The sequence below is a fragment of the Cydia splendana genome, chromosome 16 (genome assembly GCF_910591565.1).
Source record: "Cydia splendana chromosome 16, ilCydSple1.2, whole genome shotgun sequence".
Classification (NCBI taxonomy): domain Eukaryota; kingdom Metazoa; phylum Arthropoda; class Insecta; order Lepidoptera; family Tortricidae; genus Cydia; species Cydia splendana.
The window spans coordinates 17,971,860-17,986,061 of record NC_085975.1 but is presented as its reverse complement, the minus strand read 5'-3'; the positions used below and the strand labels follow the sequence as shown (position 1 = coordinate 17,986,061).

General features: G+C 36.9%; 1 protein-coding gene across 1 annotated transcript; it reads right to left on the bottom strand.

The window, feature by feature from the left end:
- Positions 1-572: 572 nt before the first annotated feature.
- On the bottom strand, positions 573-14,026 carry LOC134797926 (A disintegrin and metalloproteinase with thrombospondin motifs 7-like). Its single transcript, XM_063770269.1, has 5 exons — positions 13,958-14,026; positions 3,833-4,271; positions 2,767-2,872; positions 948-1,079; positions 573-669 (listed from the first exon to the last, which is right to left on the bottom strand). Exons 1-5 carry the CDS (start codon positions 14,018-14,020, stop codon positions 603-605), a joined length of 807 nt encoding a protein of 268 aa, XP_063626339.1. The 5' UTR covers positions 14,021-14,026; the 3' UTR covers positions 573-602.
- Positions 14,027-14,202: the final 176 nt, after the last annotated feature.

The window sequence follows — 14,202 nt, the reverse complement described above, 5'->3', positions numbered from 1 at the left end:
TCTTAAATGTACCTACGCCAAGCGAAGCGCAAGGGCACTACACTACATACCTTTCCTCGAAGCGCTTCGTCGTTTTTTGAACCTTCGTAACTTGGGTTTGGATTATACCAGATAAACAAAATTCTCGGGATATGATGTCAATAGTGGACTTGTTAACCATAAAAAAATCCAATAGCATAGCTCTTATCTTTAGATTTTATTGACATCTAAAAAACCCCGATTTCGTCACTGACTCACTCACTCTGACAGACTTTAATTGGTGATCCATCTAATGTTCAAGTTAATTTGGTTGTCAATAATAACGGTATGAAATGTCAAGTGTAAAGTACTTAAAACCCTAAATGGCTCAACAATTAAAGTCCGTTACTGTACAGTTTATGTTTCCAATATAGGCCACAGAAGATGGTAGACCTTCCAAAGCGCGCGGCCCCTATAGTTAGAGCAGAAAAATGCTCTCGAAAAAAAATAACAAAAAATTGGTCGGAAGCTTAACCATAAATTTAAAACAATTTTTTTGGCATTTGATTCGATCTGCCATTCTGCCTAATAAAAAATGTAAGTTTCTTATCATAATTAGTTCTTCTTTTAGCATCCATTGGACCTTAGTTCCTCTTCCTTCTGGCAATCTTCTTAAATTTCGTGTTTACACACCATGACTTCTCCTTATTCCTGTAAGAAATATAACAGAAAAATCATTACTTACAATTAGATATAAAATAAGCGTTGGTTTTTAGGGTTCCGTACCAAAGGGTAAAAACGTAGAGAGAAAAGAGTCTTAGTAATAGGGTCCCTTTTTACCCTTTAGGTACGGAACCCTAAAAATGGGTTATACTGCAAATACGTAGACTACCAGCATAACAAATTATTAATAATGTGGTACATTTTCTCGTCTGTACCGAATAACCATGAATGTATTAACAGGCACATACATCAGACTAGCTACGTACATTAAGAATTCTTCAAGATGAGTTTTGCTGCAAGTAGACCAATGCTGCGGTACATTTTGCCGACTGTATTGGCTAGCCATGATGAAGCCGGCTCGGCAGCTGTTTTTAAAACCGTCGTGGTACACGCCCAAGCTGGAAAACAAAAACTTTCGTGTAAAATAAACTTTCTTTTTATCGTCGACTGTAATCCTTGAATTAAGATTTCGTATACCAAACTGCAATTGGGTACTTTTAATGTATGTGCTCCCAGCTCAACTATAATATTCATTTCGAAACGGTTTAGTCAACTATAATGAAATTGACCAATCACAGCTCGCCGCGGTCAAGAGGACGAAACAAAACCATACCTCAAATTAAATATTTATTTTAGGTTGTATAGTAGAAACAATTGCTTCATAAGTCAGAAACGCACATGTGGCTACGAAAACCACTTAGCGTTGCTTGTTAGTGTGCATAGGCTACGGTGGCCAAAATCGAGAAAAAAAACTGTCTAAAAATTGAATTTAGCAAGGAGCAAGTACCAGGGCCTCATAAGTTACGAGAAGGTGTCGTTGACAAACTCGCCGGGCCGCGGCGGCGGCCGGGACGCGTACGAGGATGAAGGTATCGCGGCTGCTCGCGTATCTTAGCTGTATGCTTTTGGTTTTATCGCCGACCGTGTGAAAAAAGTCTTTCAACTGTCATATATTAGGTTGGTATTTGGTTGCCATGTAGAACATCACGCTCCCTAAGTAAGCCATGACAAAAAGTCGATACAATTTTAGCAACCTAAAAACAGGGCTGGAAATGAACCAGCATCTTTGGCATTCGCTGCAGACACTAGGCCACGGCGGGCGGTATGGGTCGAATTTCTCGAGTAAAACTTATTCAAAATGGAAAACCTAATAACTCGAATTTTTATACCTAGTTAATACCGATACCCACTTATCGAAATTAAACTCATGAAAATCAATTTTGATCTCTCTTGCCATGAGAATACGATCGGCAATGCGATGTTTCATTCGTTTTACTAACATTAGGTAGGTACTAATGTTCGCACCCGTGGTTTGCACTCATTCGTTCATGTCATAAACATAAAATCTTCAGCTCTGATTGAATTTCACGAATGACTTTTAAATGGTGTTTGGGACTGAATGAAGTCACCTATTGTTTTTAGCCAGTTGGCTAATTTTAATTGATATAGCACTTGTACAGTGTTGTTAATGAACACGCCAAATTTGCACGGACTTAGCAGTGACAATGCACATAATTCAATTCGTTTTTTTAGGGTTCCGTACCCAAAGGGTAAAAACGGGACCCTATTACTAAGACTGCGCTGTCCGTCTGTCCGTCCGTCCGTCTGTCACCAGGCTGTATCTCACGAACCGTGATAGACAGTTGAAATTTTCACAGATGATGTATTTCTGTTGCCGCTATAACAACAAATACTAAAAACAGAATAAAATAAAGATTTGAGTGGGGCTCCCATACAACAAACGTGATTTTTGACCGAAGTTAAGCAACGTCGGGAGGGGTCAGTACTTGGATGGGTGACCGTTTTTATTTGTTTGCCGTTTTTTTGCATTATGGTACGGAACCCTTCGTGCGCGAGTCCGACTCGCACTTGCCCGGTTTTTATTTCAGATTATGCATCCATAAAATATCGTTGTAACAATGCTGATATAGATAAATATATTACATTTAGAATAGATCAGGACATTATAGCGTTTGGTTGCTTTATAAAACATTTGTTAGCAAATAATTATGGTTTTATAATTTAAGTGACCAGTCTCCCTTAGAATCTAGTCTGCCCACTCTGCCCTACACATTATTTACGGACCTGTGAGCAATCTCATGTGCCAGCAGATACACCAAGTCTTTCTCATGCCACTTCACCACAGCGCAGCTTCGGTGCATACTGCACATCCGGCCCATGTAGCCACGACCTGGAACACCACACAAAACAAGTTACGTTACGAGTAAGTTCATAGACAAAGAATGAGGGACTTTGGAGCAGGATATCTGGAACCAAAGGACTTTAAAACGCTACCCTTGAGCTCCATCATCCGGCACATGGAGATGGTGGGAAAAGCTCTTGAGTAGTTGAACTAGTTGACGGATCTTTCCTAGGGGTAATTGCACAAAAGATCCCTATGGGTCGAAGTGTATAAGATAAGATAAGTTCATAACTTCTCTTCTTCTTTGTCGGTCCCTCATTACCTACTGAGGATCGTGTTCACTTGGTTTTGCAGCTCCTGTGATTTGTCTCCACCGGTTTTGATCTCCCGTAGCCCTCACCGCTTGATGGAGTTTGCCTGAGGTCAAACTGAGGTCTGGAGGTGGTGAGTTCATGACTATACTATCCGCAAACCAAACTGACGACCGGAGTCGTAAGACTTCTCATTTACGCTTAGGTATACGTACCTATTAGTAACTCCAAAGAGAATTTGACATGAAGCGCTGCTGGCCTAGCGGTAAGAGCGTGCGACTTTCAATCCGAAGGTTGCAGGTTCAAACCCCGGCTCGTACCAATGAGTTTTTCGGAACTTATGTACGAAATATCAATAGACTATCAAGAATATCAATAGAAATATCAAGAGATAAGACCTAATAGTTTCCCCTCTGGGTTGGAAGGTCAGATATGACAGTCGCTTTCGTAAAAACTAGTGCCTACGTCAATTCTTGGGACTCGTTGTCAAGCGGACCCCAGGCTCCCATGAGCCGTGGCAAAATGCCGGAATAACGCGAGGAAGAAGAAAGAGAATTCGACATAAAGGCGGATTGTCAAAGTAATTTTTGTAGCCACAGTAAATTTACTGCCATCTTTCTTGACAAGCATTTATTTGTGATGATGATGATGAAATGAGTAGCGCGTTTGCTAGGCTAAAGAAGTAAAAATTGATTACCTGTACTTTCTCTAACTTTCTGTCCATTCTTCCCAATATAGTACACATCGAGTCCAGTGAGCAAAACAGAAAAGTACGGTTCACCTTTCTTCATTTTCATATTTTTCTGCCACGCGCAGTAATTCTTCAAATATTCACTAACATTCTCATCCATATCCAAAGTCTGATTGGTCACTATTTTAAAATTCACTAATTTTAAATGCACTCTTTGATCTAAACTTCTCAATTTCTTCTCGACTTCCTCCAAAATGAGTTTGGGTGTAAAATTCAATCTTCTTCGTCCTTCTTTTGTTTTCTTGTAACCTTTTATTTTGGACATTTGATGTGTCACTGCAGTGTCCATGTGTATCATTATAGGTATTGATATATCTTGCTTAGGTACTGTGTACCTAAATGATTTGGCATGTGTAAGCGCTCTGGTGTTAGATTTTGGCGTAATCTGAAAATAGAAAAGGTATTATTAAACCATATTTCGTACATAATCTAATACCTTTAAACGAGCAATTCGTGGTTTTTTATATATTTCGGGGTTCCTGGAAACGGCTCTAACGATTTCGATGAAATTTGCTATATCGTCGGTATACTTCTAAAACATGATAACTACCTGAAACATAGTTTCGAGAAAACGCGAGTTGAAAGTTTGATCCTCAAAAAAGGGAATTTAGAAACGCGTTTTGGCAAAATTACTTTCACACTTAAAATATTTGGATATTAAAATTGTCTATAAATTGATAAAAGTGATATTCTTAAACCGAAAAATATAAAATATTGGCCGACAACAACATGGCATGTGTTAGTTATCATGTTTTACCTCTATAAAAAACGTTAGTTATCATGTTTTACCTGTATAAAAATGGACTGATTTTTGTGTATTTGTTTATAATCATATAAAAAATAATTAGATATAATTTAAAAAAATTACAGTGATAAAAAATACTAGTTCACACGGCATTATAAGCAAATTTTGAAAACTAACGTAGAAATAAAAAGTAATAAATTACATGCAACGTGTATTATTTACAGGTAAACAGTTATAAGTGATTCTAATATTATTTTTTTTGATTTTTCCCTCCTTTATCGAAAAAACATATGACAATACACTCCTTATTAAATTAACTAAATTAATTCATAAAATTAGATACTGATTTTGTTAGCGTTTACCGAGCATTATTTAAATCTGTTTTAAGTGAATTTAATATTATCTAGTTATATAATTTACCAATTACAGGTATTGCTATAACTAGGTTCTTAATTACAGGTACATTCAGGCAAAACATGTTAACGTTACTTTATATATTTTGCGTGACCAATTTTATGAGATATGTTGTTTTAAATACCCTTATTATTTTTTACGTGTACAACTGTACACTATATTTAATTTCCTGTCTGTTAGTACTTTTTCACACTCTATAACTTTGTTAATAATATTTATGTTTATTAAAAAAATGTCACATATATATTTTAAACAATAAAATGTGAACAAAACTGTATAAACAACTCATTTTTGACCATTTTGTCAGTTATCATGTTTTGGAAGTATACCGACGATATGGAGGTTTTCGGGGGCGATAAATCGATCTAGCTAGGTCTTATCTCTGGGAAAGCGCGCATTTTTTGAGTTTTTATAATACATAATATGTTTTCCGAGCAAAGCTCGGTCTCCCAGATATTAATAATATTATGTTCCAAAAAATCATTAGTACCATCGCCCACATTGTTAACTGTACATCGGTCCTTATGCCTTTTGTAATAAGGTCCACCGATGTACAAAAGTCAAAAAGTCAAAAGTCAAAAATACTTTATTCATGTAGGCCTTAGTAACAAGCACTTACAGTTAGGAGTGTTGCTGTATGTACGAACCGGGATTCGTAGGTAAGGTATCCCTAACTTTTCGGTTCCAAAGTCGATAACATACCTCTACACCGCTAGGTTATTTTATTATAGTTATTTACGATACAAGTGCGAATTACCTATTCGTACGTGTATCGTACATACCTATGGCCCTTTAAACTTCGACATAGTTACGTAATGTGCTTATTATAGCACAGGGTATGGTAATGGAGCACCAGATGTACTGTAAAAACTTTTTCATCACACTCGCTCAGTAAATGTGGAATTGCACGCAGGTTTAGCGGGAGTTATAGAAAAAGCGTTCTCCCTAGGGAGTTATGAAGTTTCTAGTGCCATAATTAACAGTTTTTTGTCTTTATACTTAATTTATGTATCGCAAGTGTGATGAAAAACATTGTGTCTAACTCGGGGCGTAATAATATTGCAAACTCGAGTCTATAAATCGCTCCGGCAAGCCGTCGCGATTTAACTTACTCTCGTTTGCAATATTCAACTTACGCTCCATGTTGCACAATGTACTATTAATAACTATTACAGTAGGTACGTCAGTAGCTTCTTTGTAGGTTTTTTATAGCTCTGAAGTTGTGAACTCTACAAGCGTGAATCAATTTAAAAATAGACTGGATAAACTATCTAAACAGTGAAATCGTGCTAAGTGAACTATGATTTAGACGCACCAGCATCAGCTGCCTGTCTAAAACGAAATAATAATAATAATTTCGCACTTGTATCGTATATAACTATTATGTAGTGCATTTCTTTCGATTGTCAATTTGTCATTTACGTATTTGATTTGCCCTCAAAACAATATACCTACCTAATGCAAAATATTCTGATCAAGGTTAAATTTGATTTGATCGATGTATTATTCAATCGATCTTGTCAATCTAGGTCGTCTGTCTTAGAGCATTTAATAACTGGAGTCGCCTTTAAGAGCGTACCCCTCTGCCGAAAAACCTACACAATTGTGCAAAATTTTGTATGGGCTGACATGGCTATTTGTACGTTACGTACAAATCATGTAGAAATAGCAATACATACGTCCCCTCCCCCGCAAATATCGGCAGACTGTCTCGTACAGAAAATGACAGCCATGACGTCTCCAGTTACTAAATGCTCTAAGTCGTCTGTATATGTATTGTCATCGTTACATTTACATACTAAAGTGTTTAGATTTTTATGTTTCAGTGATTGCAATTTTAAAGGATGGCTCACGCTAGACCGGGCCGTGCCCGGCCGAGGCGTCGGATAGGTATGTCATTTTCTATGACGGCTCGGCTGATCGGTGATCACGTGGTGCTTTCCATAGAAAATGAAGCGCCGGAAGCTCCGGCCCAGCCTGGTCTAGCGTGAGTCATCCTTAACGTGTCATTATTGTATTTACTTAATTATTTTTCGTGGTTTATAATTATAATAATTGACATTTATTCCATAAGTCCAGAGATCTGACAAATTTGCGACATTGCTCGCAATAATGTAGGCATGACTCCAAAATTGATTAAATAATTAATCATTTAATTAATTTCTTACCTGAGGTTTAATTTTGATTCCTAATCAATAAATAACACAAAGATTTCTTATAATATAAATTTATTAAAGAAAATAATCAGCATGTTTTTAAAATTTTCTGTAGAGTGGGTCATTCTCGCATTTCGTGCAAATCGGTATTATTTGCAATTTACCAAAAATGTGATGGTGTTTTCGAATATCTGTTAATGCAAGGTTGTAACATAGGACCTAAAGTATATTGGCCCGCCATGAACAATTCTAAAAAGGTGGTTATTTTCTTTATATTTACAATTAACCCCCACTATTTTCATTCCTCTCTGCATGTAACGCGTGAAGTTAAACTTTGACGTCCATTTGAACCTTAAGATACTAAAAATAGAAAACTTGTTGTTGGTTCAGTAAACAAGTAATTTAGTTATGTTTTATATCCTATAATATTATACGCTAAGAAATTAACAATAAAACTATACAGCTTTATAAGTGATGGTCCAAGCAATTTCTTCATTACCGACGCGAGAAATGGATTAGCTATATTTTGCTATATAGCAAGGGTATATAGCAATTCCCTCGGATACAACACATTGTTCGTCAGTCAGTTGGCCGCGTGCTACCACAGCGGTCGTCCGTATGTAGCTTTTGACGAAAATACCTACGTTCTCTCGTGTCGGGAAGGAGTGTGGTTCAGATAAATCGTCATCGCCATCTAGTGATATATACAGTAAGTACCAATTGTAGATTATTAAAATTGTACCTAATTGATGTGTTTTAGGGTTGCCTTTCGTGTGGCTTATTCTGCGAAATCAAGGTCTGATATCAACCGACCTAGGCGACGAAAACTTCCAAAACTTCATTCATATCTGTTTCATTCATTTCTTTTCCTTCCAATTTTGCCAGGGAAGGTAATGAACGAATTTAGAAGGTAATGATAATGTATTTGAGGCAGTGCATTTAATGGAAAGAGGGTTAAGTTATTATAAATAGAATGTTGGTATAAGCATTTAAAACTGTAAACTGTAATAATATATAGGGGAGCCCAACTGGTGATTTTTTGGATTTAACTAGAGCGCAGTAGATTAACATAATCTGGCGCTCTACATATAATACCAGACCGCACTCAAGGACTGTGCTGAGAAATTTGACACGTTACTAAGAGACTAAGTGAGTTGGAATCATCTGATACCTGTCGACGATAAGGTAGAGAACGGGGCAAATGTTTGGAATAAAGGGCAGAAACTACAGAAATATAAACACAGGTCGATAAGCAATAATAGTGCCTCCGCCGTCAAAAGCGACAATTCCCAATCCGTGCGTGATAAATCTCAGAAAACTGATACCAGCAGTAAAAAGCGGTGTAAAATCCCTCTCAGGGCGGTGGACCATCGCAAGTTCATCCATCTGTGGAATATAGCTTGAGGATCGGAGGACATACGGGCATATCTGCTGTTATTCATGGTGCACTGTCGATGAACTAAAGCTCAAAGGGGACTCCAAGACTTTCAAAATAGGAGTACCCTCGACAATGTATGAATCCTGTTTATTTACAACTATGTAGCCCGATAATCGTGGTCATTTCGTAAATCCAACGTCAATGGGAGTCAGACAAAAACCAACCAGTAATACTTAGTTCGGAATCCTGATTTGAAACCTTCACTGGATCTAATTTACCAAAATGTAAGGGGTCTTAACACCAAAGTAAGTTTTTCGTGCTTCTATGCTGTTGGTCCAGACTACTTAGGTACCTGCATAAGGGGTCTTAACACCAAAGTAAGTTTTTCGGGCTTCTATGCTGTTGGTCCAGACTACTTAGGTACCTGCATATATCTTAAAGGGGTGTTTAGAGCATTTGAATGGTCCAATACACTCCATGCTTAATCTGGTACCTACTCTCCACAAGTACATATCCTCACCATTGGAAGATTTCACGGATAAGACCGATCCCAAAGTCAAGGTATTCTTTTCTTTCAGTTTCAGCAAAGCTGTTTGAGTCCATACTCCATGGCACGTTGTCGAAACAAGTGAAACCATTATTCCTGTGCAACACTCAGCATGGTTTCAGAGCGAAACGGTCTGTGAAAACTAACCTGACCTTGGTTGACACCATCTCAGAGCATCTGGATATGGGTATCCTGATAGACGTCCTGTATTATGATTTCCGAAAAGCCTTCAATCGTGTGGGTAACGATGTATTCCTACACAAACTAGACGCTATTGGGTTCAATCCACATTTGCTTAACATTTTTGCCAGTTATCTGCGTGATCAACCGCAGTACGCAACGACCAGCATGGCCACTTCGTACCAGATCCGTACCATACTCGTTCTGGTGACAGCCAAGATTCAATCTTGGGGCCTTTCCTATTTGGAATAATGGTCAATGACCTGCTCTCGGTTATCCATAACGCTCGTTGTCTACTCTACGCCGACGATCTTAAATTGGTATATTGAGTTAAGAAGGAGGAGGATTGTAAGTTGCTGCAGGAGGATGTTTCATCTCTGTTCCAATGGAGTCGGGATAACAAACTGACTTTCAATGCGGCTAAGTGTCAAGTGTGTAGTTTTAATCGAGCCCTATTTCCTACACATGCTCAATATTTTCTTGGACCTGAGCCAATAGACTCTTGGGTCAATAGACTCTTGTAATAACAAGAGTCGTCTCAGTAAAGGATCTTGCGGTCATATTCGATACGCGGCTAACATTTCACGACCACATCAAAGCACTTGCCACTGTAGATTCAGTAGATTAGGCTTTGTCACTCGCAACGTCAGAGAATTCCATTTCCCTTGCCCCATAAAAGTTTTTTACAATGTTCTGGTCAGAAGCAAGTTGGAGGCGTCCTGGATAGCCTGGATCCCTTACGAGTCAACGTACATTCTACTATTAAAAGGAAAAGGTCAAAAGAATTTCCTTAGGATGTATTACCAAAAAATATTTATTTTAGGAACCCTGGGCTTCATGTTTTTGGAGGTGAGGCACAACTTAAGCCTACTACTTTTAGCTTGTTGGGCTTTTCGTGGAGACTCTGGCTGCCTTGAACTAGTAGAGAGGCTTGTAAGACTTTTTGTACCGGACATTAGAAATATAACCCTTAGGCTTCTCCTGGTGCATCTCCTGTTGACTCATGAGTGCTTGAGATTTTGCGAGTTTATGGAGCTACGGTGGATAGATTGGCAGTCGAGTGTATTTGGATGTTAATTTTAAATTAAAGTATGTAGTTTCTCAGTGTGTTGGTGACAAGACTGATGTAGTGCTGTGTGATCATTAAATAAATAAACAATACGAAATACGTCTTCAATCACGTAAATTGTGCTTGACAATCGCTACAAGCTAGGTGGTAAATCATAAGTCGCGATTGTCAAGTCCGAGTATTTGTTAAGTCGGCTTGATCGTCTGCACAGCGCTTAAGACACGTGATTTTAATGTTGTTCATTATATTAATGGTGTTAATTTTCGTTAACTAAAGTTTTTTTATTGCGATTTCATAAGTTTGTTTCATTACCCTCCACTGATAAAATTACCATCCATGCCCATTTCATTACCAGCGCGCAGTTCATTACCACCAGTCTTATTAAATGAAAAGGAATAAGGTTACGAAGGTGCCTTTAGCATAAAAGTGTCAATAAATGAATCCACAATGCATGAAAACCCAAAAATTTACCATTTAAAAGAAAATTTACAAATCGAGAGAACATCACCGATTTGCACGAAATGAGAGAACGACCCAGGTAGGTACTCATTTTTTATATCAAAAATATATTTAAATTATTTAAGTGCTATTTATTGACTAGGGAACAAAATTAAATCTCAGGTAAAAAAAATAATTAAATGATTAATTATTTAATCAAATTTGGAGCCATGTCCACATTATTGCGAGCAATGACGGCAATCTGTCCGATCTCTGTGACCATAATTCTGGCCCATAAAAGAAAATATTGTGCTTTTTAACCCTTTTGAAAATAATTTTAATATGTTTAAATTTAAAGTGTTATTAGTCTGCAACGATTTTGATAGCACACGCAGTGCAAGTGTTATTTTAAACGTCGTGCTTTGTGTAAAAATGTCCTATAATAAAAAAAAAAGGAAAACTTCTATGAAATTATGACGTACCTATATAATTCAATAACACTCGCACTGCGTGGGCTATCAAAATCGTGGCAGACTTGTCTCGGTCTAACTCTAGTTGTAATATTTATATAAGTATTGCTCGTTTAAAGGTATTAGATTAGATTTCTTGCATTAGCAGACGCCATTTCACTGCCCCAATATTACGGGTTCTATGTTACATTTTCAAGATAGTTGAAATTCGACTTAATGTCACTATGACAATGTTCAAATTTCAGTTCGATAAAAGTGAAACATAGAACCCTGTAATATGGGGGCAGCGAATTTGGCGTGCTTGCATTTGTCATATTTGCTCACAGATTTAGATCTGTGAGCAAATGTAGAATGACGCTCACCTATTAATTCAACACTTCCAATAACATTTGACACCATCCCGTATTTGGTGGCACTTTTGATATTGACAGGCAATCTTGTACAGTTACCACCAGATATACCGGAGCGGCCGAGGTGCTCAAAAATATCTGAACACGCACTCTAACGCCTTGACAATAGAGACGTGCTCAGATGTTTGTGAGCACCTTGGCCGCTCCGATATATCTGATGGCGACAGTACATTGTAGATCAGTGTATTTGCTTGACCGGCAAATTTGAGGTAAACTTACCGCTTGTTGACCCGATAGCGGTAAATCTATTACTCGTAATTGTTAGTATTGTAACCAGAGCCTCTACCATCAGTTTTAACATTGACATAACGCTCACGTCTACGTAATTTACTTTCTGTACATCTCGCTTCCACTATTGCTCGCATATGCGAGTACGAGCGAGATGCATAGAAAGTAAGTTACTTAAACGTGAGCGTTATGTCAATGTCAAAACTGGTGGTAGCCGTACAGTATGACAATGACGCACCAATGGCGTCATCGCTTCTAGAATTCCTTAAAATTATAGTTAACAAATTCACGCACTTCATGATATGTAAATGTAAATAAGTATTAATTTTTTAGTATGACTTTACGTTATGCGTCTTTGCTGTAATCATCATAAAATAACAGAATTTAAAATGCCTTTTTTATTTTTTCCTCATAGGCATATTAAAACTTAAAACCTTATAGGTAAAACAAAATTAACTTAAATCACGCAATAAGGCCCATATTACAAATACCTGATAGACTGAGATAAGTACATACTTACATAGGCACACTTTTCATAAACTTAATACTACTAAACAGTATTTTGGCGACGGTTTGGCTCCGTAGAATCATCTCTGCTCTTGTGCCCCAATTTAATTTATTACCTAGTTTATTAATTTTTGTGGACCAATCATAATGTTATAGGTACAGTCACCTGCAATAATATGTTACACAATGAAGGCCGCATAAATATCTGACACGATCTTATTTGTAGAGCCATAAGAGCGTGTTACATATTTTTGCGGCCTTCGAAGAGTAACATATTATTGCAGGTGACTGTACTTCATTTATTATACCTACTACTTATTATTTTCATTTGCTGTAACTAATTAAGGCCACTAGCTATATAACGGTGTACAGCATCAAAGGAAACAGAAACAATGCACCTCTATACAGACATACGGCCCAATCCGAACAATGCTTATTAGATGTCACAGCGGTACGATACCGATCTGTCAGTGTAAAAAGTGGTATTTCTTCAACCAAAAACGTCACTTTTGACAGATCGGTATCGTATCGCTGTGACATCTTATAAGCATTGTCCGAATTGGGCCGAGAATCTGACGTCAAGTTTCATGGAATTCAGACGAGCGGTTTTACAGTGAACTCGTACTGTAGAACAAAGTGTAGGTATTCGTTCGAAATAGTTAAATATGTATTTCTACTTAAAAACCTAACAACTAAAAATACTATTTTATAAGTAGGTACCTACAGCTCGATAGGTTTTTACGGCACTTTACACAAATAATGCTTTAAAATACCTAGGTCTTATATCAAATTCATAATTAGGTAGGTACAGTCGCCATCAGATATATCGGAGCGGCCAAGGTGCTCACAAATATCGGAACACGCCTCTATTGTCAGGGCGTTAGAGCGCGTGTTCAGATATTGTGAACACCTTGGCCGCTCCGATATATCTGATGGCGACTGTACCTACATTATCAACTCATTTCCAACATTATAAAATAGGTATATTGGTTAATATTAATTTAACTTACTTAATTTTTTTTTTTTAATAGGCTAAAACAATTATACCTACTTAATTAATTTGGTCACTATTTAGTCAATTATACATGTATATTTTATGTTGCTACTTAAAATAAAAAAACCTCATGCGACTCATTTTACGAAATTAAGCAGGTATATTAATAAACGGTTTTTCTCAATAAATATAGTTATAACCGGTTAAGAGCATGATGGGCTATTTTTTTTTTAAATTCTGATTTTTGTATTTTTATCAGGTGTATAAAATAAGGATTTTTTCAATCTTATAACATTAAGTTTTACTTAATATTAGGTATATATTTCCCACCTAATTTTGAACTTTAGGTCACAGTGATAGGATTTGATTTTGCATAATTTCTAACACCCTCAGATAATTTTATTATAAATGGTTAACCAAAATATGAGCCGATTTCCAAAATATCAACAGAAAAACCATGATAAAAAAATTCACTCTAAAATTAACAATTAATTGCTAAAAAATATTAATTACAATATCTATATCAACAACTTACCTTACATGAAACATCTCCCAGTACACACACAATTACAAAAATAAAATATAAATTCACAGCCATATTTAGACTCCCGTGCCGTGTCACCCGTGTCAAAAGCTTTACTAAGTTCGAGCTAGGCATACTATTCTCTATATTAAGTCTTCTACAGTTTTTACAATAAATGACATGCGATTTGACATGATTGCTGGTTAACTAGGACCAACGAATTCAATTGTTCGACCAAATGCCGCATTGTATTGCAA

Excerpts from the sequence above, each read along its gene's own strand:
- LOC134797926 (XM_063770269.1), bottom strand. The coding sequence starts at position 14,020 with ATGGCTGTGAATTTATATTTTATTTTTGTAATTGTGTGTGTACTGGGA. Across the intron at positions 4,272-13,957 it reads TGGGAGATGTTTCATGTAAG|ATTACGCCAAAATCTAACAC; the intron begins GTAAGTTGTTGA and ends TTCTATTTTCAG. Across the intron at positions 670-947 it reads CATCTTGAAGAATTCTTAAT|GAATAAGGAGAAGTCATGGT; the intron begins GTACGTAGCTAG and ends TATTTCTTACAG.